At 35.5% G+C, this 15,315-nt stretch overlaps 1 protein-coding gene across 1 annotated transcript in view; it reads right to left on the reverse strand.

Annotated features, from left to right (window-relative positions):
- Positions 1-15,315, reverse strand: part of CTDSPL2 (CTD small phosphatase like 2) — a 68,841-nt gene that overhangs the window by 39,571 nt on the left and 13,955 nt on the right. The window contains exon 2 of the mRNA XM_024747540.1: positions 11,061-11,270. Coding sequence (XP_024603308.1) covers positions 11,061-11,246 — 186 coding nt within the window. The 5' untranslated portion in view covers positions 11,247-11,270. The remainder of the gene's footprint in view (positions 1-11,060; positions 11,271-15,315) is intronic.

Raw genomic sequence — 15,315 nt, forward strand, 5'->3', positions numbered from 1 at the left:
AAACTGATTTTTAAGCACAGAACTCAGATAATAGTGCCCATGAGTGCTTTGTGTGGCATCTACCAGAAAATGAGCTTTCAACAACAAAAATGACTACAGATCATAACTAGAGGACTGAGGATAAGCATTAAACATACAGAACACATGTAGAACCTGTGTAAGATAAATGAAGATTAAAAGATAGTATGTAGGACTTCCCTGGTGGCGCAGTGGTTAGGAATCTGCCTGCCAATGCAGGGAACACGGGTTCGAGCCCTGGTCTGGGAGGATCCCACGTGCCGCGGAGCAACTAAGCCCGTGAGCCACAACTACTGAGCCTGCGCGTCTGGAGCCTGTGCTCCGGAACGGGAGAGGCCGCGATAGTAAGAGGCCCACGCACTGCGATGAAGAGTGGTCCCCGCTCGCCACAATTGGAGAAAGCCCTCGCACAGAAACGAATACCCAACACAGCAAAAATAAATAAATAAATACATACATACATACTTTATCAGACCACGTGCTGTAATTAAAAAAAAAAGATAGTATGTAATGGCTTCAGGCTCAGAATATATAAACTGTTAAGAAAAGTTGGCAAGAGATAGTAAATACATAAATTTTTTAAATTGTTCACTTTAAAAACATTCTGAGACAGAAAAGCTGACAATTCATTTCCAGCTGATCTCCACAAGAAATAACAAATGAAGTTCTTTAGGCATAAAATAAATAATACCAGATGGGATCCTAAATTTGCAATAAGGAATGAATACCACTACGGCAAATCTATGAGTAAATACAAAAGATCTTTGTGTTCAATATTTCTACTGTGCTTTTACTGTCTTCAACACTAACACCTGCTATAATCTCTGTAGTCTCATTATGATCCAATAAATTATTCTGAAGTCTCAAAGTTTTATTTTTTTTCTCTCTATGTATATACGGAAACATAGTAAGAGTACTCTTGTTTTGCTTTGCAATATTATTAAATTTGGTTTTTAAAATTTCACCTAAAAGTTATTTTAGAATTTAGTAACTCTTTTTAAATAAAAGAAAATTTATAATTTATAACTAAGAATAGATTGTTGGATTGAAAAAGGGAGCTGGGCGACTTGTAAATTCAATCCATTACTGCAAGTGATGAAAAGAAACCGACATAGAATTCTCTAACTCATGAAAGGGGGGAATATACTCTAAGAAATAACTGAACGAAACTGTAAATTACAAATGAAAATATGATAAAACTAATGTCCCTTTGGCTGTAAAATTAAGTTGTCTTATGCAATAGAACATATTCAAATAGAATTATGGTGCCGATTCAGTTGCATTTGAGAACAATCATTCCGTTTTAAAAACAGAAACTCAATATTTTAAATGTACACATGATGAGATCTTTAAAAGCCAAAAAGTTATAGCTTTTCAAACTTAAATTACAAAACCCAGTGAGATATCTTAAAAAGTTATCATATTGCATTGTTCAAAGAAGTGTACATAACTTACGAGAGACTTATAAACTCTTGCACAGTAGTTTGTGCTGAAGCCTGCTCAATAAAAGTCGATAAAAGAGGGACTTCCCTGGTGGTGCAGTGAATAAGAATCCACCTGCCAATGCAGGGGACACAGGTTCAAGACCTGGTCCAGGAAGATCCCACATGCTGTGGAACAACTAAGCCTGTGCGCCATAACTACTGAGCCTGCGCTCTAGAGCCCACAAGCCACAACTACTGGGCCCGCAAGCCACAACTGAGCCCACGTGCCACAACTACTGAAGCCCACGTGCGTAGAGCCCGTGCTCCATAACAAGAGAAGCCACCACAATGAGAAGCCCCCGTGCTGCAACAAAGAGTAGTCCCCACTCGCCACAACTAGAGAGAACACGTGCACAGCAACAAAGACCCAACACAGCCATAAATAAATAAATATATAAATTATGAATCTGGAAGGTCTTACCTTCCAGATGAGTGTATGTTTTAAAAAAAAGTCAATAAAAGAAACAGGCACTTCCACTTTCTAATGATAAAGTAAATCACTGAATTAAAGACTTAACTGTAAATACAGAAAATGAGTTAAAATCTGGTGTGTTGAATTGCACTTTAGCCTTACTAATGTGGTTGGACTTTCTGTTTTGACTGTACTTGTCTGATACTAGTATCAACTAATCATCAAAAATTGTCTTTACTGTGAATGCATGGTAACAAACACAAGTGGTAAATTATTTTTTTACATCTCAATTTATCCTAGAATTACTTATGCCAAAATTTGCAATGACTGTGCAAAAAAAATGGTTTATAACTACTGCCACCTTAGCACAAATCAAGGCACTGACACCCAATAGTTATTTTTCACTGCCATGCACCTGCATGGGGGAAAAAAAGCCAGCTCTACTTAGGAAGGTCCATGATGAAAATGTAAAATTAATTAAATCTCAACCCTTAAATATGTGTTCAATTCTATATGACAAGATGGGAAGTACACACAAAGCGTTTCTGCTGCCAACTGTGTTTCCACAACTGTCTTGAGAAAAAGCATTAGTGTGACTGAATTGTAAGCTGAATTAGACCATTTTTTCTGATAGAAAACTATCTTTACTTGAAGTAGATTATTTTCTGAAAAGTGAACAAAGCAAGCCTGTCACTTCAAGAAAAACTGATACTTCTTGCTGCCAACAATAAAATTTGAGCATTCAAGCAAAAACTGAGATGTTTGAAAACTTGGACAAAGCACCATGAGACTGACAGCTTCCCAATACTTAAAGATTGTTCTGTTGAGATCAGTGGGGTTGTTTAGAAATGTGATTTTTAAGTATTAAATAATGAACTATGTCAATGTGGACACATATGTGGAAGATCTACATAATTCAGTGAACCAATATTTTCCAAATAATCAGTGCATGATGTTACAAAATCATATATAGATAAAAGATTCATTCCAAGCACAAGACAGACCAATGAAAAGATCATTGTAGTGCTCTCAAATTCAATCTTGGAACAAGAACTTAAGATACTGCACAATTTGTCAAGTTTTGGTATAATATCTACAATTATCTACAAAGAATATTAAAATACTCTTCCCTTTTCTAAATACATGTATGATTTTCTTTATATGCTTCAATGACAACAAACTACCTTCTATGAAGTTTCGATTAAAGAGGTTTATAAAACTGTAATGTCATGTTTCCCACTAATTTCCTTTTTGTCTTTAGAAAATAGTTAAAATATTATTTGTATCAACATGTAGGGTTTAGAATTATAATTTTGATATTTTCAAAATTCCTCAGTTTTAATATCTAATGAGATATATTGACAGATATAACCCACATAAACAAATGTTCTTTAGGGTTTCCAATCATTTATAAGAAGGTAAAGGATCCGAAGTTCAAAAGGTTTAAGAACCACTTGCTCAAGAGGGACTACTAATGAAATCACAAGAGAAAATTTTAAAAGTCACCCCCAACAAATGAGAAAAAAATTTGAGCTGGAAGGTGGAGCTGACAAGTGAGAGCCAAAGGGTCCAGAGTTTCTTTGGGGAATGATAAAAGTGGTCTAAAATTGACTGTGGTAATGTCTGCGTAACTTTGTGCATATACTAAAAGCAACTGAATTTATACCTTAAATGGGTGAGCTTTATGGTATGTGAATTGTATCTCAATAAACCTACCATAAAAAAACACACATATATCATATAATCCAGCGATGCCAATCTTAGTTATTTACCCACGTTTAACCTAAATATATGCCCACACATGGATTCAAGACTGAAATATTCATAGCAACTTCATTCATGATAGCCAAAAACCAGAAATAATCCAAGTGGATAACAAATTATGACATGTGGTATACTCATACAACAGAATACTACTTGGAGTACAGGAGAGGGAGGGGATAAATTACGGATACATGCAGTAACATAGATGAATCCAAAAACTTTATGTTGAGTGAAGGAAGCAAGACATGTTATATTCATAGGTCACTCTAGAAAAGATTTATACAATCTAGAATGATAGAAAGCAAATCAATGGTGTTTAGGGTGATGCTGTGAGACTGTCTGCAAAAACTCCAAGGGTACTTTTTGGTCATGGGTGTACAATTCTGTTAAAATTCATGAAAACATATACTTTAAATCAGTGTGTCTTATTGTGTTTCATTATACCCCATAAAGTTAATTTTTAAAAAGTCAACATAGGAGAAAAAGTGGAATTCTAAAAGATAACTAGTTCACCAAAAAGAAGGCAGGATAAGAACAGAATAACAAATAACAAATGGGATAAACACAGAATAAATAACAAGATGGGAGACTTTAAACTCAACCATATTAATAACTACATTAAATGTAAATAGACTAACCATGCCAATTTAAATATAAATACACAGTGGAAAAAGGTGTATCATGCAAATGGTAAGCAAGAAAACTGTGTGGCTTTATTAATATTAGGCCAAGTAAACCTCAAGGCAAATAATATTACTAGAGATAATGAGGGACATTTCACAGTGGTAACAAGAACAATTTACACCCAACAATCATAAATGTGTATGCACCTAACAGAGCTTTGAAACACATGTAGCAAAACTGACAGAACTGAAAGACAAGGCAGACAAATTCACAATTAAGAGTTGGAGATTTAAAATAAGACACAGAAAACTGGAGTATTATCAACTAACTTGACCTGATATTTATAGAACTGCACTAACCAATTCCAGAATATGCATATTTTTTCAAATACATAAGACATTCACCAAAATAGTCTATATGCTACAAAATATCAAGACACCAAAGAAATGAAATCATACAGAGTATATTCTTGGATAACAATAATATTAGATTAGAAATAAACAATTAGAAGATATCTAAGAAATGCCCAAATATCTGATCTGGAAATTAAATAACACATTTCTACATAATCTATGGGTCAAAGAATAAATCACAAATAAGGTAACAAAAATATAGTCAGAGGACTTCCCTGGCGGTCCAGTGGTTAGGATTCCGTGTTCCCAATACAGGGTGCTCAGGTTTGAACCCTGGTCGGGGAACTAAGATGTACCGCATGACACACACCCCCCCCAAAACACACACACACACACATAAAATCAGAATATGCGGGAAAGCAGCACTCTGAAAATCATAGCTTTAAATAGTTGACTTAGAAAAAAATTAAGGTGTAGTATTAATGACCTAAGCAAGGAGCTGGCAAGCTACAGTCCAAACGCCAAGTCCAGCACATTGTTTTTGTATGGCCAGCAAGCCAAGAGTAGTTCTTATATTTTTAAATGGTTGGGGGCAGGGGGGAGAAAAGAACGATAATATTTTATGACTCATGAAAATTATGATGAACATCAAATATCAGTATACAAAGTCATGCTCATTCATTTACGTATTGTCTACAATGGAAGAGTTGAGTAGTAACTGCAATTACAAACAATATAGTCTGCAAAGCCTTAAATATCACTTATCTGAAATATTCACAGGAGAAGTTTACTAATTCCTATTCTAAGCTCCCACTTCTATGAGTTAGAAAAGTAGAAGTAAACCAGATAAAATAGAAGAAAATATTAAAAATAAAAAGCAGAAATCAATTAAACAGACACTGGAAAGAAAAGAGAAAATGAACAAAGACAGATGTTGGTTCTTTGAAAAAGTAATGAAATTGATAAAGCTCTAGGAGCAAAACGAATCAAAACAAAGATAAATCATAAATTATTCACATCAGGAGTGAAAAGAGGAACATATCATTACAGATCCTGCAGACATTATTAGGTTAATGCAGAAATACTGCAAAGACTTTACACCTAAAAATTTGACGACTTTGATGAATAGACAAATTCCTTGGAAAACACATGACCAAAACTGAAGAAGAAATAGAAAAGCTAAACAACCCCATATATATTAAAGAAATCAAATTTATAATAAAAGCTATTCCATAAAGAAATCCCAGTCACATTCCAGAAATTCCTCTCCAGAATTCATCAGTGCATTCTACTCATAATTTAAGGATGAGATAATACTTAGTCAACACAAGTTCTTTTAGAAAAAAAAAAGCAGCAGAGGAACAGTTCTTGACTTGTTTTATGATACCAGAATAATCCTGATCCCAAAATCTTAAAGCATTACAAATCAAAACTACAGACCAAAACCCTCATGAACACAGATGTAAAAATCCTTAAAACAAACCCAGCAGCAAATCAAATCCAGCCATACAAGTTTGGTTTTCCATTCAAAAAAATTTATGTTCTACTCCACATTAAAAGAGGAAAATCTGAAGAATATCTCAATAGATACAGAAAAGTCTTTGATAAAACTCAACAACATAATAAAATCTTATAGCAAACTATGAACAGAAGGGAACTTCCTCGAACTGATAAAAGATAACTACGGAAAACATTTAGCTAACATCATACCTAATGTAAACAAACTCTCTTTCCCTAAGATCAGTAACAAGTGTTTGCTCTCACCACTTCTACTAAACAATGTACTAGAGGTCCTGACCAATGCAATAAATGAAGAAAAAGAAATAAAAGGCCTAGAAATCAGAAAAGAACAAGAAAATTATGGTTATTTGGTATACGATTATGTATGTATAAAACATTATGAAATCTTAAAGAATAGAATGATTAAGTGAATCTAGCAATTTCACATAGTACCTGGTCAATATAGAAAAATAAATTATATTTATATATATTAGCAACAAACAGAAAGTAAAAACTTTAATGTATTACAGCATTTAAAACAGCATTGTAAAACATCAAATGTCTAAGAATAAAACTAATGAAAGGTATGTAAGACCTTGATATTAGCAGGAAAAAATTAAGAACACCTATATTAACATAGAGATATATCACGATCATGAAGTGGCAGACTCAATATTGTTAAGATGTCCAGTCTCACTAAATGATCTACATGTGATGCAATCTCTATTATAATTCTAGTAGGCTTTTCTGGAGAAACAGACAAGCTAATTCTAAAATTTACATGCAAGGGGACTTCCCTGGTGGTGCAGTGGTTGGGAATCCGCCTGCCAATGCAGGAGACACAGGTTCGGGCCCTGGTCTGGGAGGATCCCACATGCAGCGGAGCAGCTAGGCCCGTGCGCCACAACTACTAAGCCTGCGCTCTAGAGCCCACGAGCCACAACCACTGAAGCCCACACACCTAGAGCCCATGCTCTGCAACAAGAGAAGCCACCACAATGAGAAGCCCATGCACCACAATGAAGAGTAGCCTCTGCTCACTGCAACTAGAGAAAGTCCTTGTGCAGCAACAAAGACCCAATGTGGCCAAATATAAATAAGTTAATTAAAAATAAAAATAAATGGTAAATTAATCTAGTTGTTAAAGAACTCATCTAGAAAGACGTTCTTTTACACAAACAAATGAGATTTAACTTTGGAAGGAAGAAAATTCCCAAATATAACTATGAAGCTTAGTAATACAAAGGTTAAAGAGAACAAAGTTTTCATCTAATCATGTTTTTCACACTAAGGAGCACAACCCATCAGTGGATCATAAAATCAACTTAAAACATGAAAATCACCTTTAAAAGGAGAATAAGAAACAACAGCATAGAAAAGAAAAATCAGAACACATCAAGTATGTTATGGGTGAGTTTTGTTTCATATGTATGAATGTAGTATATAAGATGTTATTTCTTTCTGTGGATCATAGTTAAAAGATCTAAAAACACTGATTTAATGTAACAGGAAACTGATGACTCCTAACTATGACAGTGTAACAGTATTTAGGTAACAGAGAAAAAGACAATTTTGTTATGGGAAAACTCTAGAAACCACCTATTTAGAAAGGAATAGAGAGATCACTGGTATAAAGCAAATACATTTTAGTTGTGAAGTCTTCTTTCACTTCAAATATATATTAGGAATCTCATCATGCTAAAAGCAGAAAGACTGAGTATGAACACTTCCTGAGTACTCTTACTGACAATTCATAATTCTGAAATGAGAGAAGTGGTATATCCTTGAATCATAAAATCTAGATCTGGAAGACATGAGAGATTTCATTCATTCTATTACAGTCTGAGTTGTGTCCCCTAAAATTCCTATGTTGGAGCTCTAACCCCAAAAGCCTGAGAATGTAGTCATACTTGGAGACAGGGCCTTTAAAGAAGTAATTAAAGTGGGATCATTAGGATGGGCCCTAATCCAAATATGACTAGTGTCCTTACAAGAAGAGGAGATTACAAAACAGACAACACATACACCAAGTGGCAACCATATGATGCCACGGCAAGAAGGTGACCATCTGAAGTCAAGGAGCGAAGCCTCAGAAAAAAACCAACCTGGCAACACCTCATCTTAGATTTCAAACTGCCAGAACTGTGAGAAAATAAATTTCTGCTGTTTAAGCTACCCAATCTGTGATATTCTGTTATGGCAGACTATTACGTACCCTAGTAAACTAATACACACCTGTTAGATGAACAACATATGTTTAAATTATCTAAATACTCTCATGGCTAACTTATGCCAAGTTAGGACTAGAATACAGATTAAAACTTATAAGGAAAATAAAAATAGGTCAGTGAGAGTAAACTGGCAAGAATACCAGCAGCCATTCAAACTGGAAATCATACAGTAAAGAAGAGCAAAAAAGTTGGCCCATACGCAGAGACCAAGTTTCAAAAAGCCAGATTCATAAGACAGGCATGAGAGCAATGTCAGACACCTTAGAAGAAAGACAACTCAAAGAAAAAAGCAAGAAGACTTGTCTATAAAGTTCAATTCTAACCACATAACTTTAAAAGTCCAAAAGAAGAGAAAGGAAAGGTACCAAAGAAACCAGTGGCTGCATAGGGAGTTATCTAGCTAACTTGGATTTTAAAAGGACACTTGTAGAAATAAGAGAAGCCGTCTATCATCCAGTCAGAAAGACTGAAGACAGAGGATGATGATACATGCAAAAAGTACTAGGGAAAAAAAAATTTCCTAGAAGAATAAGCCTCAAGCTTTGAGCTGATGATAGAATATAAATAAATGACAAAATCAGCAGCATAGAAAGACTCAATTCTTATTTACTTTCATCAAGAAAGTTTTCAATCCTTACACAAGACAGGTGATGCTATAAAGATATTATCTAGCTACTTTGAGACAGAACGGTATAGGAAAAAGAGCACAGATATCAGAGTCAAATTGTACCTGGGTTAAATCCCAGCATTGTCACTTATTGGAAAGGCAGTAGTGCATATTGTTAAATAATTGACAACAATTACTATAGAAAAACCCTGAGTGTTTTAATTGACATGGGCAAAAATGTGCTGACCAACAAAGAAGATCTAAAACTACTAAAGGAGAAAAAAGAAAGCATGACATGATATATGATGTAATATAATGCCACATTAGTAGAAGTATGTCCAAATCAACGGAAATAAATATGAACAGAAGTCAGAAGACATAGGAAAAACCAATGTTCGCTTCTGGTTGTTACCTTTCATGAACAACAGAAAAGGGTGACCAAGGTGGTGATCTATATCATATATGTCATATAATGAAAACTAGAAATATTTAGCCAGGACAGTGACTGAGGGTTTGTACTTGCACATGAAGAAAAAGAACCTATGAAAAAGTAAAGGGTACGGGCTTCCCTGGTGGCGCAGTGGTTGAGAGTCCGCCTGCCGATGCAGGGGACACGGGTTCATGCTCTGGTCCGGGAAGATCCCACGTGCCGCGGAGCGGCTGGGCCTGTGAGCCATGGCCACTGAGCCTGCGCGTCCAGAGCCTGTGCTCGGCAACGGGAGAGGCCACAGCGGTGAGAGGCCCGCATACCGAAAAAAAAAATAAAAATAAAAATAAAGGGTAGGTATATTTTCTTCAAGATAAGGAAGAACTTTACAACATTTAGAAGTGTTCAGAGAATGAACTGACATATAGTGATGTTCTCATCAACAGAGGCTAATGATAACCCATACGGAATTTAAAGATTCAGGAATTCATGTTTCTGGAAGGAATTTTATCATTGTTATACAATAATACTAGAATACTTCTAGGCTCATGTAAATTAACTCAAAGAAACTTAAAAATTACATTTAAAATTAACAAAAGAAATTTTACTTATATTATTAGAAAAACAAAATAAAACCACCAAAACGAAAAGGAAAATTCTAACACAGAATACTTCTAAACCTTGGCCAATAGTTCACAGTTACTAGGCATTTTTAGTTCTATGATGACAAAAATCTATCACTATGAATAAACCGTCACATTGATTTATTTTTCTACTTATCAAAGTGACAAACTTACATTATAATAAGAAATTTATCATATATATAATAATCCCAAGAAAGAACATAAGAGTAGGCAACAGTGATAACAAAATCTACATACAATGAATGGTAATAACATTATCATTAATGCATTAAAATTTCTCAAAATGCTTTTCCACCTGTTTGCCATCTAATCTGAAAACAACTCTGAGGCAGACAAAGCAGTTAGTATTAGTCCCATTTTACTGTCTTCCTGAGGCTAAGAGGGGCAAATGCCTTTCCTCAGATCATTTAAGTTGGTCCAGAGTAAGAAGTATGAATCTAGAGCATATGACTCCTGGTCAGTGTCCACATGGCTTGCGGGATCTTAGTACCCCGACCAGGGATTGAACCCGGGCCCATGGCAGTGAAAGTGCCAAGTCCTAATCACTTGGACCGCCAGGGAATTCCCCATTCTTTCTTTAATAACTTTTGTTTTCTCATCAATGAATAATACATTTTCATTGTACAAATGTTAGAATTCAGATAAATCATCTCCCTAATTAGACAATGTATTAATATTAACAAGAAACTTTAACTTATCTTTGAAATGAAAAAAAATGTAAGTAAAAGAAATAATTCAAGTAAATAAGAAAAAATTTATTTTACTTCCCATAATTCTAAGTTGAGAAAACAGAAGGCTAAGTGGATCAGTTAAGTAGAATAAATGTTTTCTTGACTGACCATTAAATATTTTACATGTCAATACTCTTAACATCAAAATGTAGACACATTCCCTTAAATAGGGCTCTAGCAATATTAGATTTCTCATCTTTACATGCTTAAAGAAAACAACCTAAACTTCATTTTTAATGATATAATTAAAAGGTAAAACCATTACTTTGGGTGTGCTTCCTTTAATGAATTTTTTAATTGAAGACAACAAGCCAGTTTCATTCTTCGGTGGTTTTTCTCTTCCTGAAGGCAGGCTATCATCAACCTCTGAATATTTCCTCTTTGCTCTGGCAGTGCGTTGTGTTTGGATTTGATTTGATTGCTGAGAAGCTTTCCGTGTTCTCAGCCTCATCTTTTATGGGTGCCACATGTAAAACTATAAGAGAAAAATAATACAGGTTATTAAAATTAAACCTAGCATACCGATATGTGCCCAGCTTATATAATAAAAATATCTTGATTAAAAAGAAGTCCAGGTCTATAAGGGATTGAAATAAGAAACTGACATTTTATTTATTTATTTATTTAGGCCATACCACACATGACTTGTGGGATCTTAGTTCCCCAACCAGGGGTTGAACCCAGGCCCTCAGCAGTGAGAGCGCGGAGTCCTAACCATTGGGCCACCAGGGAATTCCCAAGAAACTAACCTTTTAATTGAAACGTGTAGTGCTTTGAATTTTATTCCGTTCTCCCAAATAACCTTCCCACAACTTCTGAAATATTATATCCTATGATCTAATAGAGCGTACATGTTCCTTCCAGGGCACTATGCTGCCTCCACCCATGCTGACCTTATCATTCATTTAATCACTCATTCATTCATTCAACAAGTATTTATTGGGCACTTACCATATTCTAGGCACTGGGCTAGGTAAGTGCCTAGTAAAACAAGATAGAGAAGGTTTTTACCCTCTGGAGCTTACAATGTAGTGGAAAAAACCCTTAGTCAATGAATGAATTAATTCCAAGAGCACAATTCTAAATATCAACAAGTATACAAGTATCAATATAACAAGAATGACTGGATCATTTTGTGGTATTTGATGTTACCATATGTAATGATCTTTTTAAGGGTTCAATTCAGTAACATTTATTAATTTGTGGTGTTGTCCAACCATCACCATTATCTATTTTCAGAACATTTTCAATCACCCCCAGAGGAGACCCCATACCTATTGGCAGTCAATCCCCATTTCCCCCTGCCCTTAGCCCTAAGCAACCACTAATCTACTTTCTGTTTCTATGGATTTCCCAATTCTGGACACTTCATGTAAGTGGAATCACACAATATATGGTCCTGTATAACTGTTTCTTTCACTTAGGATAATGTTTTCAAGGTTCATCCATGTTGTAGCATGTATCAGTACATTATTCCTATTTATGGCTGAGTAATGTTCCATTGAATGGGTAAGACTACATTTTGTTTATCCATTCATCTACTGATGGACATCTGTGTTGTTTCTACCTTTTGGTTAAGTGTGAATAGTGCTGGAGGGAACATTCATGTACAAGTTTCTTTTTGACCACCTGTTTTGAGTTTTATTGGGTATGTAACCAGGAGTGGAATTGCTGGTTCATGTGGTGATTTTATGTTTAACATACTGAGGAACTGCTGTTTTCCACAGCAGCGGCACCATTTTATATTCCCACCAGCAATGTACAAGGTTTTCACTTTTTCCGTATCCTCACCAATACTTGTTACTTGTTTATTTTTTTATTATAGCCATTTTAGTGGGGGTGAAGTGGTATCTCATTGTGGCTTTGATTTGCATTTCCTAATGGCTAATGATGTTGAGCATCTTTTCCTGTGCCTGTTGGCCATTTGTTTGTAATGATCCTTTAAATACTAAATTCACATCAGACAGAAAATATGAGGCCATCGATTTGAACTCTCTCATTTCACTGGTGAGAAAATTAATGGCTGGCAAAAATTGTCCCAAGACTTAGAAGTAGTTGAGAACACTGCCTGAATTATAATCTGTGAAACAGAATACAAAAACTACTACACTAATAATTAAGAGATATTAATTAGGTCTAATCCTACTTCAATCATAGCTAAGCTATAGCCACTTAAATATTTTTTCACCTGTATAATGAATACATAATTTATCTTACCATCTTGACGCTCAAAATGAAAAAGGAATTAGAAAAGCTATAAAGTGCAGAGAAGAGTAAAACTACTCACAACAGTGAATGCATTAGCAAAAAAGTCTAACCAGTTAAGCACTCTAAACTCCTAAAGGTGAAGAAATTCTTGGCAAAGAGTAGGGTCTTCGCAGACAAATTAGGAAGCTTAAGAAGTCGTGTCTTGGGCTTCCCTGGTGGCGCAGTGGTTAAGAATCTGCCTGCCAATGCAGGGGACATGGGTTCGAGCCCTGATCCGGAAAGATCTCACACGCCATGGAGCAACTACGCCCGGCACCACAACTACTGAGCCTGCACTCTAGAGCCCGTGCGCCTAGAGCCCATGCTCCACAACAAGACAAGCCACCACAAGAAGCCTGCGCACCTCAACGAAGAGTAGCCCCTGCTCACCAGAACTAGAGAAAGCCCGCGGTGCAGCAATGAAGACCCAACAGAGCCAAAAACAAAAAACAAACAAACAAAAAGTCGTGTCTTTAGTAATGCAACACAACAGTCACAGAAAAAAAGTTAGGACCCCTCCCTTTTTTAACATATAGAGACTACACACACACACACACACACACACACACACACACAATCTACTCCAACAAAAAAGTCCCAACCTCAAAGGCTTCACCAGAGGAGTCCTAAAATATCTTTCCAAACAACCATTTGTTTTTCATCACCAAATAGTGTTCAGTTTTAAGTTGTCATCCCCAAATAAAACATACTGCCTTTTCTCCTAAAGAGTCAATGTTAACTTCTAAAGGGATTTACTCAAGGTATGTATTATTTACTTAAATAACTCTATTTACAGTGTATAAATTTTGTCTAATTCCTTTGTTCTTCAGCACAGCACTCCTTAAAAAGGAAAATTCCCATAAAGCAAATGCATGGGGTAATTTTTCAAAAAGAAAGTTATTTGTATTCAATTTCTTTAAAAATCTGTAAATTTTTTTTTAATATTTTCAAAAATACCTACGGGTGAACCTATCTTAAACCCAGAATCTTTAATGGAAATTTAAAAATTTTATGAAATAATATCTTCATATAAAGTAGGTCTTAAAAGACTAAACACATATAGCTAGTTCAGTCCAAGGGGTTCAGCTCATTAAAATTTAAATATTGGTCACCTGCTACCTGTATGGTAATAAAAGGATAAAAATGATACCTCTTCCCATGAGAATCAAAAAGTCTAACAGGTTAAGGATAGATACACATCATAGTGTATATATAAAATGCTAGATCACTCTTCATGGAGAGTGAAGATTTTAGGCAAGCTTAGGAGAAAGGTCCTCTGAACTTAAAAATAACCAGTCACTGGAAAGAAAGACAAGAGCATTTAAAGAAGGAGGCTGAAATATAGAGGGTTTTAGTCCATTCCAATAATGAGTTGTAAAAGGTATACTTAATAGTTATAAAAGGGCTGGAGCAGTAAAGCCCTCATGAACTTTTGAAACTGACCATCAAGACTAAAATCTTACAAAGTATGTTCCTTGACCACAATTATAAATCAAAAACAAAAGAAATCTTAAATAGTACCATATACTTGAAATTTTAAAAATTTATAAATAAATCATGAGTCAAACAAGAATTCACAAGGGAAATACAAAATATTTTGTAATGAAAATTAACAAAAAGAGAGCACATCAAAATTTCTGGGATGTAATAAGCAGCACTTAGAGGGAAATTATAAACATACATGTATCTAACAAGAGTCCTCAAATATATAAAGTTAAAATTGTCAATCAAAGTGAAAAACAGGCAATTCAACAAGAGTTGGAGGCTTTAATACTCCACTTTCAAAAACGGATAGAATAACTAGACAAAAGATCAATAAGGAAATAGAAGACCTGAACGATTCTTGAGACCTAAGAGTCATATACATAGAACACTCCATCCAACAACAGAATACACATTCTTCTCAACTTACAAATGGAATATTCTCCATGAAAGACTACATGTTAAGACACAAAACAAGTCTCACCTTTAAAAGAACTGAAATCGGGTCTCCCTGGTGGCACAGTGCTTAAGAATCCACCTGCCAATGCAGGGGACGTGGGTTCCAGCCCTGGTCCGGGAAGATCCCACATGGTGCAGAGCAACTAAGCCCATGTGCCACAACTACTGAGCCTGCAGTCTAGAGCCTGCATGCTACAACTACTGAAGACCACGCGCCTAGAGCCCGTGCTCTGCAACAAGAGAAGCCACCACGATGAGAAGCCCGCACACCACAACGAAGAGTAGCCCCCAGTCGCTGCAACTAGAGAACGCCTGCACACAGCAATGAAGAC

This window comes from Neophocaena asiaeorientalis, unplaced genomic scaffold (genome assembly GCF_003031525.2).
Source record: "Neophocaena asiaeorientalis asiaeorientalis breed wild unplaced genomic scaffold, Neophocaena_asiaeorientalis_V1.1 scaffold1040, whole genome shotgun sequence".
Taxonomy (NCBI): domain Eukaryota; kingdom Metazoa; phylum Chordata; class Mammalia; order Artiodactyla; family Phocoenidae; genus Neophocaena; species Neophocaena asiaeorientalis.